The sequence below is a fragment of the Carex rostrata genome, chromosome 25 (assembly GCF_964058835.1).
Source record: "Carex rostrata chromosome 25, lpCarRost1.2, whole genome shotgun sequence".
In the NCBI taxonomy this organism is placed as follows: Eukaryota; Viridiplantae; Streptophyta; class Magnoliopsida; order Poales; family Cyperaceae; genus Carex; species Carex rostrata.
The window spans coordinates 3,813,014-3,830,838 of record NC_135942.1 but is presented as its reverse complement, the minus strand read 5'-3'; the positions used below and the strand labels follow the sequence as shown (position 1 = coordinate 3,830,838).

General features: G+C 33.5%; 1 protein-coding gene across 2 annotated transcripts; it reads right to left on the bottom strand.

Annotated features, from left to right (window-relative positions):
• Positions 1-794: 794 nt before the first annotated feature.
• LOC144576085 (RAF-like serine/threonine-protein kinase 20) lies at positions 795-8,863 on the bottom strand. 2 transcript variants are annotated; one of them, XM_078326337.1, is made up of 9 exons: positions 8,601-8,863; positions 5,046-7,675; positions 4,537-4,611; positions 4,221-4,373; positions 3,858-4,021; positions 2,900-3,047; positions 2,157-2,279; positions 1,424-1,511; positions 795-1,239 (listed from the first exon to the last, which is right to left on the bottom strand). In XM_078326337.1, exons 2-9 carry the CDS (start codon positions 7,608-7,610, stop codon positions 1,058-1,060), a joined length of 3,498 nt encoding a protein of 1,165 aa, XP_078182463.1. In that variant the 5' UTR covers positions 7,611-7,675; positions 8,601-8,863; the 3' UTR covers positions 795-1,057. The 2 variants fall into 2 exon arrangements, 1 of the variants encoding a protein (XP_078182463.1); XR_013518600.1 differs by lacking the exon at positions 795-1,239 and having other exon boundaries at positions 1,485-1,511; positions 2,866-3,047.
• Between the last annotated feature and the right edge of the window lie 8,962 nt (positions 8,864-17,825).

Genomic DNA, 17,825 nt, shown 5'->3' with positions numbered 1-17,825 from the left:
CTTCGGATTTGATCTCAGCTCTCCAATTACATATTTTGTCTTCTTTTAATTAAATGCATCTGTTTTATGTATAGAAGTCTAAATTTAGTTAAAAACATACCCACCATATATGCTGCCACACGATATGTTACAATTAAAATTGAATAAATTCTGAAATTTAGCGATATATTTATCCGTTTCTTTATTTTTATTTTTTTCCATATTTCTCCTCTTCAATTGAGAAAACTCTACATTCCATTTTCTTATTTATTGTTTCCTTACTTCTTCGTTTCTATACGGATCACAATGGAAATCATTTTTTTTTATTTCCTTATTTCTCTTTCTTTGTTTCTATACATATTGGTGTGGGCAATTTAGAATATATTTCCGATATAGAATATATCAATGTGTGTGTGTGTGTTCTAAATTGGAAACAAAGAAAAATATAAATTGGAACGTGTGTAAATATATATTTTTCTTATAATGTGTGTGTGTATATCCTATACATACACATGATAACACTTTTTATTTATGTTTTTTTTATATCATATTATATGTTGATATTGAATTGTTGTATGATATTTGATATTAGATTTGAATCGAGCTATTATTTAATATCATTGGTACTTAAAAATAAAAAATCATCACATCATCAAATTGTTATCAGAGATCACGATTAAAGTTAATTAAAAATACATAATCATATAAATTTTCTATTAACATGTGTTTTAATTTTTAAATAATTATTATATTCATTGATATATTTATTTCTTATAATATGTCCCCGATGCAACGCACGGGTATGATACTAGTAATATAATATGACAAGTACATTATATATGCCCATGGGGGATCAATAATATTCCTACAAGAACTGTTTATTTTACAATCCATTTCTTGACCTAAGGAGGCTCCGAACAAAAAGAAAGTAGGAGGAACAAAAGATAAATACCATCAACTCTCAAATCCATTCCTCAATATGCACACTCTATGTCACATTCTTTCTTACACAGATACACTATAAAAAGTACAATCCAGTAAATTTGGTATAAAACCTCTGCAAGGAACCAAATACTTTTCACTTGGTTTGTTTGGCTTGTGCTGCAGAAGCCACAGACATGGCACGCAATGTACCAGCTATTTCGGTGAAAGACGGCCGTTGGAATGGATCAGGTGCCCAGCACTGCTCCATAAGCCTCTTCCAACCAAGGTCGCAATTTGATGGCACTGGTGGCCTCAGTGTATTGTTCACTATACCCCCTGTGTCAATTCAAAATTTGTTAGGCCATTAGCAATCTAAATAGTTGTCTTCCTTTTTGCGAGATGTCACACAAGACATCACTGATTAACTCTTGTTAGATATCATATTTGGTAGGTGCTGTATTGGTATTACAGACATAAATCAAACAATGAAAGGATTATGGGAAAAGAATAAAGATCTTACCAATAATTGCTCCATAATGCATGTTGGCATATGGTTCCTCTCCTGTGAGTATTTCCCACATCACAATGCCAAATGAAAATACATCTACCTGCAAGATTTTTGAATAAAAGAAGGAATGAGAACAAAAGCAGCAGTTAGAAAATTAAGTAAATTAAAATTTTCATATATCCTGACTAAGGTAACTTTTTTCTTGCTTGACTTTGTGCTCAATTCAGAATTGCAAGTTCAAGGAAAACCAAAAATAAAAAGCAAAGACATTAAATAATACTAGATCATGTTACAATTATTTGCAGATACTTAAATGAGTAAGGTTAGGTGCTATGGATAGCATAAAGCTTTTCGTGCTATTGCCTCAAAAACGTAGCGTACAAAACTTCGATCTAAGTAGATCAGTAAATTGGTTATATAATGAACTTATATTTACTATTTTTGGAATTCTCTTTACTATTTTTTATGATTTATGAAAGATGGCAAAAAAATGGATTAAAAATAAAAGAAAATTGTCAAAATATTTTAGGCCATTTTTTGCCATCTTCCATAAATCATAAAAAATAGTAAAAAAGTTCCAAAAATTAGAAGTTTGAAGTTTATTATATAACCAATTTACTGAGCTACTTAGATCGAAGTTTGAAGTTTATATGATAGCACGGAAGGCCTTATGCTATCCATAGCACCTAACCTAAGCCTTACTCTACTTAATTCTCATAATTAGAAGTATAAGTATTTATGATACCTTTTCAGAAACCCTGTTACTGCTTCCATTGAGTAGTTCAGGAGCCATCCAAGGCAGAGTCCCTCGCACACCACCCGAAACAAGTGTGTTTCTCTTTATCTTTGATAGCCCGAAATCACCCACCTGGTATTTTTAACAAGACAATCATTCGTGTGAGAAAACAGTATTCGCTGTTAGTCCAAGGACATGTCACACACGTAAAAATAAGTTCAAACATCTAGGTACCAAAAAACGCCCCCATTTTCATTATTTGCACAAATCCTCCTTTATGTTACATGTAAAAAAAAAACAGAGAGAGATTGTGTTAACCATGCCGTTAACTATCAACAAACAACAAGAACAGCCACTGAAATATGTTCCATGGGTATTTTTACAAGTTTGGGTTTTTGTGTTAACCCTGTAGTTAACTAGAAAGGAATGACATGAACAGCCATTGTAAAGAAGCTTGCTTACAGAAATATGTCCTCCAGGAAAAGAAAAAAAAGGTAGATTGGTCACATGTTCATTACAGAAAAAAAAAATCTTCTTTTAGTGAGTAGTACTAACTTTGAAGCTTTCACAATGGACTTTCTAGAAATAAGGAGATGAGAGGTGTTTGCAATTTGACATGTACTAGCTTAGCTTCTGCAATTGACATTGTATCACAGTTGTCATGACTACATTCACGACATTATTGGGTACCCCCTTCAAATGAAGTACAAGTCCTCACCAGAATAAAGAAATAGGTGCATACAAGAACTTGCCTTGCAAATAGGTCTAGTTTGGTCTTTAAGGTTGACAAGCAAGTTATCGCATTTCAGATCAAAATGCACTATATTCTTCGAATGCAAGTATTCCATCCCAAAAGCAGCATCCATTGCTATTATGAGTCTCTTGCGGCGATCCAGATACCTTCTCCCACATTATTTCACAATATTAATTATTTAATCAATGATAGAAAAGTCATTTTAATAAATAATCAATAGCAAGTTAGCAACTGTCAGGTCACGGTGAGGCAATAAAGACTAGACGAAGCAGGTCAACCAGCATTACAACTGAATATTGACCATCTGTTTGTGTGCATGCATTTTACTTTTTAGAACCTGACATTCAAGAACCCGAAAAAAACGTCCAATATTCAGTTTTACTGCCAGTTGACCTGGTCTTTGTCATAGCAACTACAATTAAGAGTACTGTATTAAACAGCAGATAAGAGTACCAAATCTGCATGACACCATACTGAGGTTCAGCTTTAAGACTTGCTAAAAGTAGGGTGTTCGTAAGTTCACCAAGCCCTTTAGTGAGCTTAACTCTAAAATCTATCAAATTAACTTCAAATGACGAATCCAAACCGTTGAAAGCGATCTACTTCACAAGTAATGTGTTTAAATGTCAAATGTATAAACTTTCAAATTAATTTAGTATAAAGTCAAGCGGTAAAAAAATAATGAAAAATGAATGTATTAAAATTAACTTGTAAAACTTTTTTTTTTACCACTTGACTTTATACTAAAACTAATTAAAAAAATTATAAATTTGACATGTAATTGCGTCACTCGTGAAGTAGATCGATTTCAATAGTTTGGATTCATCATTTGAAATCATTCCAATAGGTTCTGGAGTTAAGCTTACCCATCCTTTGGTGAGCTCAAGAACACCCTAGTTCTACTCCAGCTTTAAATTGTTAAAACTGTGTCAGCTTCAAGAGAAAGAGGGACATACTTATCCTTGCGTTGTAAAACATGCCTGAGAGAACCATTAACCATGAATTCTGTCACAGTGGCCATTGTACCTCCTGGGCCGTCTTGTACTACTCCATAAAAGGCCACCACATTTGGGTGATGAAGTCTTGAGAGGATCTCTGCTTCCCGCCAGAACTCATGCGTCTATATACAGAGAGATGGAAGAATTATTGAATTTATTATCAAAATTCCTTTTAGATGTTTTCTACCCTCTATATGCCAGATCAGAACCAGTTGGGCAAATCTGCTCTGATTGTTTCCTTTCTGGTTTATCTTTGAGATACCTTTTACAAAATACTACCAACAAGTACGGCAGAAGAATTAAAAAAAAAAAAGAGTGTACCAGTCTTTCTTGCTCAGAGGAGCGGCCTGTAAAGCAACTCTTCTTTATCCTCTTGATGGCCACGTCAGTTCCCCTCCATTTACCGTGGTAAACTGTACCAAATGTCCCAGACCCCAGTTCCCTCAGCTCTTCTAAATCGTCATTCTTTATTAACTGCTCAAAAATCAAAACAGAATCTTTGCTATGTTATAAGTGAAACACCTCTCAGCATAACTAGATTTGAAAATACACAAAATTACTCCCCTAGCCATGGAGGTAGAGCAAGACACAAAGGGTAATTTGCAAAGATTTTTCAGCCAGAAGTTCACAAGAATACCTGTAGATTGCTCAGATCAATATCATCGAAAGCAGCATCTAAAAGTTGTCCGGCAGCTTCTTCAATCTTTATTTCCTGGTAAAAGAGACACAATTTGTTCCATCACCATTATACTATTATTTTACACCTAATTCTTTGAACATACAAATATTATTTAATTTATTTTTGTTGTTTTCACTTTTCTGAAATATATCGCTTTTTATTCATTCGTTGATTCATTAACTTATGTGGGAGTTTTTTTTGGAGAATTTTCAAATAACTGCAATGATCAATATGCAATCTGACAAGAAGTTTTGTTAAATCTGAGATCAAACAGCACGAATTTATCAACAACCTTGACTGATACAGAATTAAAAAGGTATAAACCAAGACACATGACAAAAATAACAGTACCAGCAGGTATTCCCAGCACATTCATAATATGAGTACCAGTACCAGTTAGTAACTGTATTACCACCATTGGCACAAACCAATCAGTAGAAAAATTCATCATTCCAAAGTGTACTTACATCATACTCTGAAGGCAAGCCAAGATTCTCTCCAACATTCACAAACAGATCATTATTGACATGAAAAGCATCAACACCTGCAGAATCCTTGATGTCCCTTCTAGAAGCTTCTGGAAGCTTCATTTCCACATCAAACTCTATTTGCGAGGCCATCTGCTCAAAATTCATATCCTGGTCCATCAATGACACATCCTTTCTGGCAAACTCCTCGGGAGCCAAATTTCTGAAGAAGGACCAACTCTTTGGCTCATGATTTTGAATATTTACACTTAGGCCAGCATCTTCTTTCAAAAAGGGGCTTCGAGAAGACTCTGCTGCAGCAAGTTTGGCCTTTGAAAAAAATTCAGAGAGAAAGTCTGGAGGGAACCGATCATTTATGTCAACTAAGATGTCCTTCTTCTCTGCCAGAGATTCCTCTAGGGGAAAAGAGCTCAAATTTTTAGGGTTAGGGTCTTCTGGCCATGCCAAATTTGAGGCAGATTCTGGTCCATCTCTCTTCGAAGTAGGCTCATTGTGTTTGGTTTTTACAACATGTGGGTCATGTGGCTCAGCCTTTTGACCATCTTGAACTGGTATGGGTGCTGTTGCTGGCAACTTCCCACCATGATCTTCACTTCTATGGTAAGTAACTTCTCCAGAGACCACATTTGGTTCATTAACTGCATGATTCTCGATATGTGTTGGAGGTAAAGGGGTATTTTCATAGTTTTCAAAATTTAACAAATCATCTTCATGTGGGAGTTCTACACCCAGTGGCTGAGAAGAGGTGGAAGTTCCTTCAAGCGTGGGATCCACAACTTCTGCTATAGAATCTCTGACTGTGTCTGATCGGGAAGTGTTGATTACTAAAAATTGTGCACCCATAGAATCATCAGATTTGGAAAGCCGGTTCAAGGACTCAGATTGTTGTCTAGGTATCCTCTCAGAGTGAAAAACCCTGAATGACCTAGGTTGGTTCTTTCCCTGAATGTTATCCACAACATCAGTATCTTGGTCAGAGTACCCTGAATTGAAGGCCCCGCCAGATGAATAACTCCCTTCTTCATTATTCACCTCATTGTTATTACCATCACTTTGCTTTGAGATTGGTGCTGACACATTTTCTACATGCTTTGAATTGATGTCTTTTGGTGGTAACAATGATGATATATCATCTTTTACCGGTGTTGGTGCCTGTACTGGTAAGGGTGGAGCAGGGTGTATCACCGTATCCTTTGGTAACACAACTTCTTTCTCATGAACAACTTGTCCGCTGACAGATGGAGGCAACACAGCATTTATCCCAGTAGTAGTAGTGTGAGGTGTGTATTGAGAAATGAACGCATAATCAGATGGTACTGAAAGAGGGGCAGAATCATGTATTGCAGTGTTGTATTGGTACTGGCTTTCGCTAGGGTTAACACTAGGGTATGTACGAACCGGGTCCATGTACGGAACACTCTCTGACTGGTAAGAGTAGTGAGATGGATCGAATTCGCTCGAGAGACTAGGTGGAACCTTTCCCTGTGCTTGATTCTGGCCAGCTGGTACTGTGCTGGTACCAGTACCAGTACCTTCACTTGTTTTCTGTCTGTCTATATTGGAATTAAGATGCATAAACTGATCCAAATCCCCCCCTTGAGTTGAACCAGTAAACCCGTACCCGCTCACTGGCTTACCAGTCCCTGAACCAGTATCCATCCCATTGATAGCAACAAGAAATTGAACCTCAGAATCACCATCCATTGAGCCCAGACTCAAGCTTGAGTCATCAAAATCCGTGCTGGAGAAGAGAAACATCCTCAGCTTCTGAGACCCTCCGCCTCCGCCTCCCTCAGAAGAACCCTCCAGAAGAACCCCACACTCCTCCATCATATTTCTCAAATCCTCATCATTCGAGACAGATATTAAAGCATCCAAATCCTCACCAGGTAACTGGTACTTAATGGTATGAGGTAAATTATATATAGCCATTGTTTTTCTCTTCAACTCTTGAAAGGAGATGTTATAGTTTATTCGAATAATATGCGTCTCACCACCAACATACCGTAACTTACCATCACTCGGTCTGGGTAAGATTTTTCCACCATAACTGCAGAGAAATTTTATCCTTTTACTGCCAGATGTGTCAGAGGCAGCCTCCGATGATGTATATCCTGACATGGCCCGTGGTGGGGCCGGAGCTGGTGTTGATCTGGTTGAAGAAAAATAGGGCTTATTTTCAGTTACTGCTGGAGGGTTAGGGTTAGGGTGTTCAGTTGAGGCTGCTAAAGTGGAGTTGTCAGAGATCGCTTCAGATCCTGGGCGGAAAACACCCAAAATGGATCTGCGGTCCATGTAGCCTGTTTGTGGTTGTACCGGTACCTGTGCTGGTACTGGTGCAATAACTGGTAAAGGAGCTGACGGCATTTTTGCACGGTCCCGCATGAACTCTAATGCAAATTCTTCTCCAGTCTGGATGGAGTAGTTTAGAACAGGTCTAGTTGGTCCAGGTACTTGTACATTTAATCCAGTACTGGTAGAAGAGGGTGGAAGGGTCCCTTGACTGCCTGTTGTCCTCTGACCGGATTCCTTTCTGTACTCCATTTATAATTTGGCTTATAAATTCTTTAGAGTCTTGTGAGTTCCATCTGAAAAGGTAAGATCGCAATCTATCCAGAAAAAAAAATACAAAAGGGTTAATGTTCAATTAAGGCAGTGAATTACTGCTATGAGGTAGGAAACAACTGTAAGACTGCTTCACCTCGGGATATTTGGTAGGAACTTAAATGCTTAAGTCAAACATTTTATGCAATCACCCATGCAAAACAATTCCATTACAGCTCAATGACAAGAGATAAATAAAAAAATTACTATTGTATTGTGCGTAAATGAAAAATATGAGCTCCAACGAATTGCTAATACAAACGGAGGAAAAATGCTTAGCAAAACAAAACATCAGAGTAGACCAAGAAAGCTTTATTTAAAGCACAGCTGTGCTAGTCATTGGAAAATAAATTTGATCAAATCATAGTTGAATCAGTGATGGAACAAACTGTGAATCAAGTCCACTTTTAAGCAAATGAAAGAAACAAGCTCTAATAAAAAGGAACTTCTAAAAAATATGTGAATGGAGAGAAGAAGCTTGCAGCAATAAAATGATACAACTCAGCAGGCTAGGTTAGCACCTCTCCACTTTTAAGCATAAACATCAATTAGTCATTGAAATTAATCAAACCTTAAGCATAGTTAATTGGTGAACAATTAAACATAATTATTTACAAAGGATAACAAGTCTAACACCATAGAATCAAGCAAATGGTAACTCAACCAAGCAAACATTGCTCAGATTGAAACAAATTAGTTTTCTTTTGAAAATTAATTAACCCTTTTTCTATATAATATCAACTATAGCAGAGAAACTCACTTGTTAACTGGCTTGCCTACCTACCAAATCCGAAAACCCAAAAAAAAATCTACCAATAAACATCACTTTTTAGATCAAAAAATTCGAAAACTACCCACTCATATAACTCTGCTAAGATCAATTCCTAAACAGAAAAGATAATTTTCAGAAAAAGGGAGAAAAACCAGTACCTCAAATCAATCTAAGAAGCGGCCCGAAAGGAGCCGCCATTGGACGGATCAAGATTTCCACGGTCTGAAATTTTCCCTTGTGTAATTAGATTTCGTAGTTTGTTTTCTAATATCTCTGATTTAATTAATACAGAGAGCGAGAAGAGAGAGAGAGAGAGAGAAGCAGGGTGAGAAGCAAGTAAACGATAATAGTATCGGACAAAGAGGGGTAGGATTATTTGTTAATCGCTCAATTTCTTTGTTACCCCTCCATTTACAGACTATTTGCGAAAGTACCAGAAACCCTTTTCAGATTGGTCACGGGACTGAGGTAGCAGAGTTCGTATCCTCTGCAGTAACTCAAAAAAGAATCGTTTGAGTTGATGTATCTGGACTGTCCGATCCACTTTATCATCCGTGCGGATTAGATCCACACTAATATTGAAGGACTCCTGAATTATAGACTGTGACTGGATTGATTTCATTTAAAATCAGACGGTCTAGATGCGTTAACCCAAAAGATGCTCTTTTGAGTTAATGCGGACTCGAGGCAGCGACTATCTAATCAGGTAGGATTGAGATCCGATAAATACCAAGTACTTTTTATATTTCATTTTTTTTATATTGAGTGAGCTTTGGTACAAATGTACGGTGCATAGTCAACTAAGTTTCGTACTTTCAATTAATATTTTTGCTTACAATGCATAGTGGACACAAGTTCGCAATATTCGTACATCAACTTTTTATTCAAAACTACTTGATCTAAATATTATAGATCACTCAAAAATACTGATTTCTCTACCCATCTTAAAAAATAACAAAAATATCTAAAAAATATAAAAGTTAATTTATAAGTATATACTCATATTAAGATCATTTTAAACGATTTAAATTTTAAAAACAAAAATAATGATTCAAAATACAGACTAGTGTTCGTAATACATACGTAATAGCATAACGTCATAACCTCACTCTTTTTTAATTACAAAATATATTATCCGGTTTTTTTTTTCCGAACTACCCCACTACTCACTAGCCATGGCCCATGGGTTATTGGGTTAACCCGATCCATAAATGGAGTATTAATTACTTGTTTGGATCTTAGTACTAGTATACTGTAGTTCTAGTAGCGTATGCTGTTGGATTCGGGTAGGATTGAGATCCGCATGGTCCCTTCGACTTGAAGAAAACTGACGAGGACAAGATAAGTTTGGACCTCGCTATCGTCTAAATTGACAACTAATAATATTTTGCAAAGATATCTTCTGTCAATGGAACGATGTAATGGAGATTAATTGACCCAAAAAAAAAAATGAAAGTACATTATTTTGCGATTATGTTAGCACCAAGGTGCAAGGCTCTGGGGTTATAAGAATTCATATCACCTAAGGTAACTCAAATTTTAAGTTTAGATCTGAACCGTCTAATTTGTTTTGACACGAATATTAAACGGAATCCGTGTATTTTACTTCGGACTAAATTGGTCTTGACTCGTGTTATAAAGCCCGATGCATTATTAATTAACCCAAATATCAAAATGTAGTACTGAACTTATTATTTTGAATATTTTGACAAGTTTTTTTGTATTAGTTCCAACATGCAGTGAAATATAATTTTCAGAAAATCTAAGATCTGAGAATGAATGTAATTTATTGTTTAGCTTTTTTATCATCTTATGTAAAAAAAAAATTTGTATTAATAATGTACTTGTAATATTTTGTTTGGACAGGAGATAGTGAGAGAAATGAAGGGAAAGAAATGAAATCATAAATTAATATATTTTTATTCATACTAAATACGAGATCAATGTTAATGGATGCCATTTTGTCCTTCAATTTTACAAAATCTATATTTTAATATTCTTTGAATTAAACATGCAACAAAAGAAAACAACGCTAACCAAATATGGTGCAAGTAAAGGAGATATCTTAAGTCAAAATTTGAAATTACGCTATATAAGTCAAACATGTTTCTTTATTGAACTTTCAAATGACAGATCTATGGATGATTACGCTATATAAGTTTTTTGTAATTTGTATAAAAAAAAATGCATCAAATGCGCCTGAAATAAAGGAACTAGTTGATTTGTATAAAACAGTAACGGATTTAAAAACAATGGATCGAATTGTTTTGCATCGAATTTTTTCGTGGCATTGCGTTGCATGTGGAGGTCAAAAACAGCATGACTATCTCATTTCTGAAATATAAAAATGCAAAAACATTAACTAAAGTCAAATTAGAGAAAATCTTAATTTATCTAAAATAATATTATCGTATCTGTCTTATACTAAAATAATTATAGATCAACTATTGCTTTAGCCTCGTAGGATTGAAATCAAACATTCGTTGAGATTAAAAGAAAAAAAGGACCTAATTGAACTCTTCTGTTAGTCAAGTATTATACCATTGAGAAATTGTAGAGTATAAATTCATCCCAGAACTTTAGTTAGCGACTTACAAAGCATAGTAACATAATTCGTGAATATTTCACGTATAATTCGTTTTTTTACGTTTCCGAACTGAACATCAAATAAAACGCGAATTACGAATTATTCGCTAATAAAACGTGAAAAAACGCAAATGTATATATATATTTTAAGCAAAACTAGGGTGTGATGTGCTCACCAAGAGAGATTGGTGAGCACACCTCTAAAAAACTATCGGATTGACTTTGAATTATGAATCCAAACCGTTGAAATCCATGTACTTCGTGAATGATGCATGTACATGCAAAAATTGTAAAGTTTCGAATTTATTTAGCATATGGTCAAACGGTCAAAACAATGAATATTTTATAGGTTATTTTTTAAATTGTTTTATGAATTCATTTTTCATCATTTTTTTTAATGCTTGACCATGTACTAAATAAATTTGAAACATTAAAATTTTTGCATGTAAATGTATCACTCACGAAGTACATGGATTTCAACGGTTTGGATTCGTGATTCGTAGTCAATCTGATAGCCTTTTGGAGGTGTGCTCACCAACATCTCTTGATGAGCACATCACACCCTAGTTTTGCTCATATTTTTATTATTATTATTATTATTATTATTATTATTATTATTATTATTATTATTATTATTATTAATTTTATTTATTTGGGGGGGGGGGGGGGGGGTTGTTCTTTTTTTGCTTTGTTGTGGTACCGAATTATTTCCGAATTATATCCAAATTATTTTCAAATTACGAATTTTTGACTCCACCAACCCGAACCCGAACTATTCATTTGTTACTATACTTACAAAATATAAATAGAAGGTAAATGTTACCTAAATGAGTTCATGAGTTGTTCTAAAGTTAATCTCTCATTGTTCTTCAATTTCTTATTTAGAGTAGAACTAGGGTGTTCTTAAGTTCATCAAGCCTCTTGGTAAATTCAAGTCTAAAACACATTTAATCGGCTTTAAACGACAAATTTGAACCGTTGAAACCCCCCTACTTTATGAGTGATGCATCTACATGTAAAAAAAATTAATTTTATATAGAATCAAATGGTCAAAAAACGTTCAAAAAAAGAATTCATTAAAATTAATTTATTAACCTTTTAATTTTGACTGCTTGACTTTATAATAAATTAATTCAAATGTTTAAAATTTTCACATGTAGACGCATCACTCGTAAGATGAATTTTAACGGTTCGAATTCGTCATTTGAGGCTGTTTTGATGGGTTTTAGATTGAGTTCACCAAGGAACTTGGTGAACTTAAGAACACCCTAGTTACTCTATTTATCCTTTACTTTTTTATTATATTCGATATGTTATCAATTTTTTATTCACTTTCTTATTTGACTATAAAATTAATTATTCATAGAATTAATTTTAAATCTAACATTTTTAATAATAATAAATTCAACAAATATTTTTAATAAACAAGTATATCCACTAAACTAAATTCAACAAACAAAAATGAGTTTCACAGTTGTTTTATTCTCTCACCAAACCCAAATGATTATGTCTTCTCTACAAACAACATTATCCCGTATAAATTAATAATGACAAATGTTGTTGAAATAAGGGGCACCGCTAATTAGCTCGAAAACTGAAATTAAATTGCAATTAAAAGTAAAAGATATGAGTTTAGAGAAATTTGACACGCGGGATGATAACGGAGTTCGGCAAAACAAAGGCCTACGTCTCCGGGGCGTCGCAACCTCTTTCTAGGTGCGCCTTTCTATTACCCAATATGAAAGGATTACAATTGTGAACCGTGAGCCCTTACAAAACGGGAAGTCAAGGCCAACGAGAGATGAGCGCCGGTGAGCCCTTACTGTTAGTCTGTAATAATCTAGAAGTCAATAATACGATAAATTATCACAAAGCTTTGTTCATGAATTGAATGTTTATTTATATATCATTTTGTTGCCTTGAGTATTATTGAAATTATGGATCATTTCGAGTTCATGACTGAAATTGTGAAACTCCATAATATAGATAATATACACTCCTAAAAGTCACTGACCAAGGTAATTAGCAGGAACACTAATTACCGCAATAAGGTTAGCATGTGGATTAAAAGATGGTTAAGTTTTACAAACCACCTGACACGAGATGTCATTTTAATCATATGGATACATGTTCTAGGAACATGGTATTTGACAGACCCCGAATGAAACATTAAATAGAATTGTGTTCGTGTCATTTATGTTTTCATTCAGTGTCAAGTTCTAAAGTATGAGGTATTTATCGTTCCCACTAAGAAATATGTATGTGTGAGTGTTATCTAACGCTGTCCGTAAAAAACAGTCATAAAGGTAGCATTTCCATACGTATAGCTTAGCTGAGGAAGTGATAGTCTGCCAAGAATACTATTTGTCCCTCGTATCTCTATACGAGCTATAGCATCACTGGGCCCCTTGGTAGAGTTAGATTATCTGCATGCGGTATAATTACAAGAGTAATTATATTTGATAATCTACTCAAGATCAAGAAAAGATACAGTTAGCAAGGATGACACACATTTACCTTGAAACTGATCTGATAGCTATGAGACAGAAGAACAGACACAAGTAAATTGTTTACTGGATCGTGATATTGTACAGTACATCATCATCTGTGTAATTGGATGGTCATAGTGTATACTGCCAGATGCCTCCTATGATTATAGAAGTTAAAACAGTTTTAATTCTATTTACCAACATAACACAGATCCTATTGGGTCACACCATATAGGAGTTAATCGGAGAATCTTATTGTGATTGATTATAAATTGGTTATGATCAATATTAAGATGGTTATAATTAATTATACGTGTTATAATTAAATTATATTTGTCATGTTAAAAATGACAAAGCAAAAACTAATGGTTATAATTAGTTATACTTGGTATAATTAATTAAATTAATTGTACGTCATTTAGAATGACAAACAGAAACACAGGTTTGTTTATAAACGTGTTTGACATGTTGTATAAAAATTACCAAACGAAAACCGTAAACGAATATATTTGTACATGACAATTATACATATTTGATTTGGATATTTACTATTCATAGTGGGTTTGGGTTAATGGGTTTAGAATCCATTAAACTAATCTAACCAATATGAAGTTGCAAAATCAAATTTGAATGCCACATCCAAAATGGCAAAAATGTAATTTTGTCAAGTACGGGGGTATTTCGGTCTTTTGGTGAACCTCCTCCTTTGCCTATAAATAGATGGGCATAGGTGAAAGAGAAAACTCACTAATTCACGTGTTAATCTGATTACTTTGTTAATTGGATTTCTCTCTTTCTCTATTTACGGTTTTTCGATTGGTGAATAGTGTTTTACCGAATTTTCGCAGTATTTCAGATTTGGTTTAATTAGCAAATCTGATTGAAACGAATTTTTCAGTGAATAGTGTTTTTGCAGAATACCGCGGTTTATAGTATTTCTGGCAAAAGAAATAAACTGCTCTCTGGTTAGTCCTGGTGGATAACTAATAGAGGTATCACACGTGTGATACTCCGAGTCGATTCCTTCCCTGGTGAGGCTCTACTCGCTCGGTCTGCATTCCAACTGTGATTTAGAAACAAGGTATAAACATGTTATATTAATATATTTAATTGATAAATAGATTTAATGTTTTAGAAAATCAATTATGGAGTAGATCTGTAAATAGGATTAAACGGATCTTCTTGATTCGTTTAATCCGTAGCTTAAGGTAGATGTAAAAGTTTTGTTTTACTCTTTCCGCACCTTAAGCATATAAATGGGTTTGAACAGTCAAAACCCCAACATGATTAATCAATGGGTTTGAATAGTCAAAATCCAACACTTACAACCAAGGGAAGTCACACGAGCAACTCGAGGTTTGAGCCGGCGAGCCCTTACAAACAAGAGAAGTCACACAAGCTACTCAAGAACAAGAGAAACACTCAATAGATCACTCTAACCTAATCTAATTAGAGATTAGTGAAGTAGGTTTGAGGTTGTTTGAGATTGATTGAGAGATATTGAAGTTTTAAGCTCAATCAACAATGGTGGAACCAAGCTCTCAGAAAATCGCCTCTTTTGAAGTTTAGGGACGGCTAGGTTGGGTGGGGAAGAGACCCCACTGCTCTATTTATAGAGACAGCTCAAAAATAAGCAAATTGAGCTAAAACGTTACAACGTTTTATATTATAATTCGATTTTAGGTTTTCAATTTCCTGACAGCTCAGCTAATCGTTCAAAAACGTTACAACGTTTGTAAAACGTTACATAACGTTTTGCTCTGTAAAATCTTGATCAAAAACAGGATTTTTGAAGATCAAATTTAATTAAAACGTTACAACGTTTTGTGAAGACGTTATAACGTTTTAGGACTCTTGTACAACTGGATTTCAGTCCCTTAACATCCTTAAAACGTTATAACGTTTTATGTTTTCTCTGAGTTTGATCGAGCTCTTACTTAGTGTTTTTGACAGGAGTAAAACCTTATAACGTTTTACAAACGTTACATAACGTTTGGCTCTGTAAAAACAGCCTCAAACTTACTTTACCAAGTACAAAGTATTACAATTTGCATTCTTGACAAATATCTTCATGATTTCTTCTGTCCAAGCATTTTATATTGCAATTCCAATTCTTCTTGAACCTAAAATAATCTTAAAGTAGAAGAAATTGTAAAATTCAATAATTGTATGTTTTTGCAAATTAGTCAAATAGACGTAAAAGATTATTGTACGAACAACAAATGTATGATTCTCAATTAGGTGGGGGCAATCAATATATTTTTGCAAAAATCAAATAAACCCAATCTACAAGTTCCGTTAGACAAGTGGATCCGGTTTTCCAACGTGATATTTGCATCGTGGTGTTTTGTAAAAAATAAATTGAAAAAAAGAAGAAGAAGAGAATTAAGATAGGTAAAATGAAGACACTCTCGAAGAGAATTAAGTCAGGTAAAAAATAAATTGAAAAAAAAAGAAGAAGAAGAGAAAAATGGATTTAGTTTATCACAAAAGGTTACAAATTGGTGTGTTTCCGAATGAAGACGCTCTCCAATAACAAGGTTTGTAGGCCCGTTTGGATGTTACAGGATTATATGGGATGAGATTTGATGGAGATGGGAATCCATTTTTGAAAAAGTGCGAATTCATGAGTGTGGAAATGCACAGGATTAATTATAGGAATATGCTGAAATGAGTGTTCAGTTGTACGGTAGGATTAATTGGGAAATCCTATTTTTCTTTTTAAAATATTTGATATTATACAATTTTCTTTATTAATATAATTATTACATGTAATTAAATTAGTTGGATTAAACAATAACATAACAATATTAATTAATTATTATTATATAAAATACAAATTTTATTCGTTATAATTAAATAAGATGTTTTAAATGAGATTTGGTATATTTTTCTTGATCTCGTGTTTTGTAATTTCTTTATTTTTCATGAAAATTATATTTGTACATGTCACATCCCAACTTAATCTGTAAAAAGAAAGAATAAATAATAATAATAATAATAATAATAATAATAATAATAATAAATGATGTATTGTTTGATTTTTTTTTGGAATTAACCTTTATTAATATATACTATTGAACTTTTTCTTGATTGTCAAATTGTTTGACTGAGCAAAAAGAAAAACAGAAAAAGAATGTGTGACCAGATCTATATTTTAATTAGTCCCACTGAGAAAACTTAGGTACTAAAGAAGTCTCCATATATAGGTCCTTGACAGTGACATATTCAATTGTTTTCAGATAGTTCACTAAAAAACTAGAAACAATGTTTCATAAATAATTATGCAATGCGAATTGAATGGAAGTATTTTTATATTCATACCTATTAAGCTAACAAAAATAACTTTATATATATATCTGTTTTGTCGAATATAATACGAGTCGGATAAAAGTGTCATTAACATTCTTATTTATGCTTTCAATAAAATATTTTTGAAAACAAGAGAAAGAAAAAAGAATGAAAGAAATAATTAAAAAATTAAATTTAGAATAATACCATACATATTTAGATCGTATATCACATCATGTCTCATTTTCATATGAATGTATATTTATATATAATTACTCTATAAAATAACAGATATGAAATAATTTTTATTTATATCCTTATTCATTAAGCTACCAAAAAAATCTTAGCCATATTCATACTATATTCTATAAATTAACAAAAAATAATAATTCATATCTATCTTACCAATTCAATACAAATATGACAAATATATGAGTAAAACTAGGGTGTTCTTAAGTTCACCAAGCCTCTTGGTGAACTCAAATCTAGAATCCATCAAATCGGCTTCAAATGACGAATTCAAACCATTGAAACTCATATACCTTACGAGTAATCCGTCTATATGTGAAAATTTTAAACATTTAAATTAATTTAGTATAAAGTCAATCGGTCAAAATTAGAATGTTAATAAATTAATTTTAATGCATTCATTTTTTGAATGTTTTTTAACCATTTGACTTTATACTAAATTAATTCGAATGTTTAAAATTTTCACATGTAGAGGCATCACTCATAAACAAAGGTTTAAATAACGTTTATCGCGTCATAGTGGGCTGGTTAAAAAAACAGCGCGCTATAGCACTATCGCTTTTATGGTCTGAAAATGCTATAGCCGCTATTTAGAACCTTGCTCGTGAGGTATGCGGATTTCAACGGTTCGAATTCATCATTTAAAGTCGATTTGACAGATTTTAAACTTAAGTTCACCACGAAGCTTGGTGAACTTAAGAACACCCTAGTTCTACTCAAAATATATCATTGACATTCCTAAACAATCTTGTTTAATTTTTAATCATG

Excerpts from the sequence above, each read along its gene's own strand:
- LOC144576085 (XM_078326337.1), bottom strand. The coding sequence starts at position 7,610 with ATGGAGTACAGAAAGGAATCCGGTCAGAGGACAACAGGCAGTCAAGGG. Across the intron at positions 4,374-4,536 it reads TTGATCTGAGCAATCTACAG|TTAATAAAGAATGACGATTT; the intron begins GTATTCTTGTGA and ends ATTTTTGAGCAG. Across the intron at positions 4,022-4,220 it reads CCTCTGAGCAAGAAAGACTG|ACGCATGAGTTCTGGCGGGA; the intron begins GTACACTCTTTT and ends CTCTGTATATAG.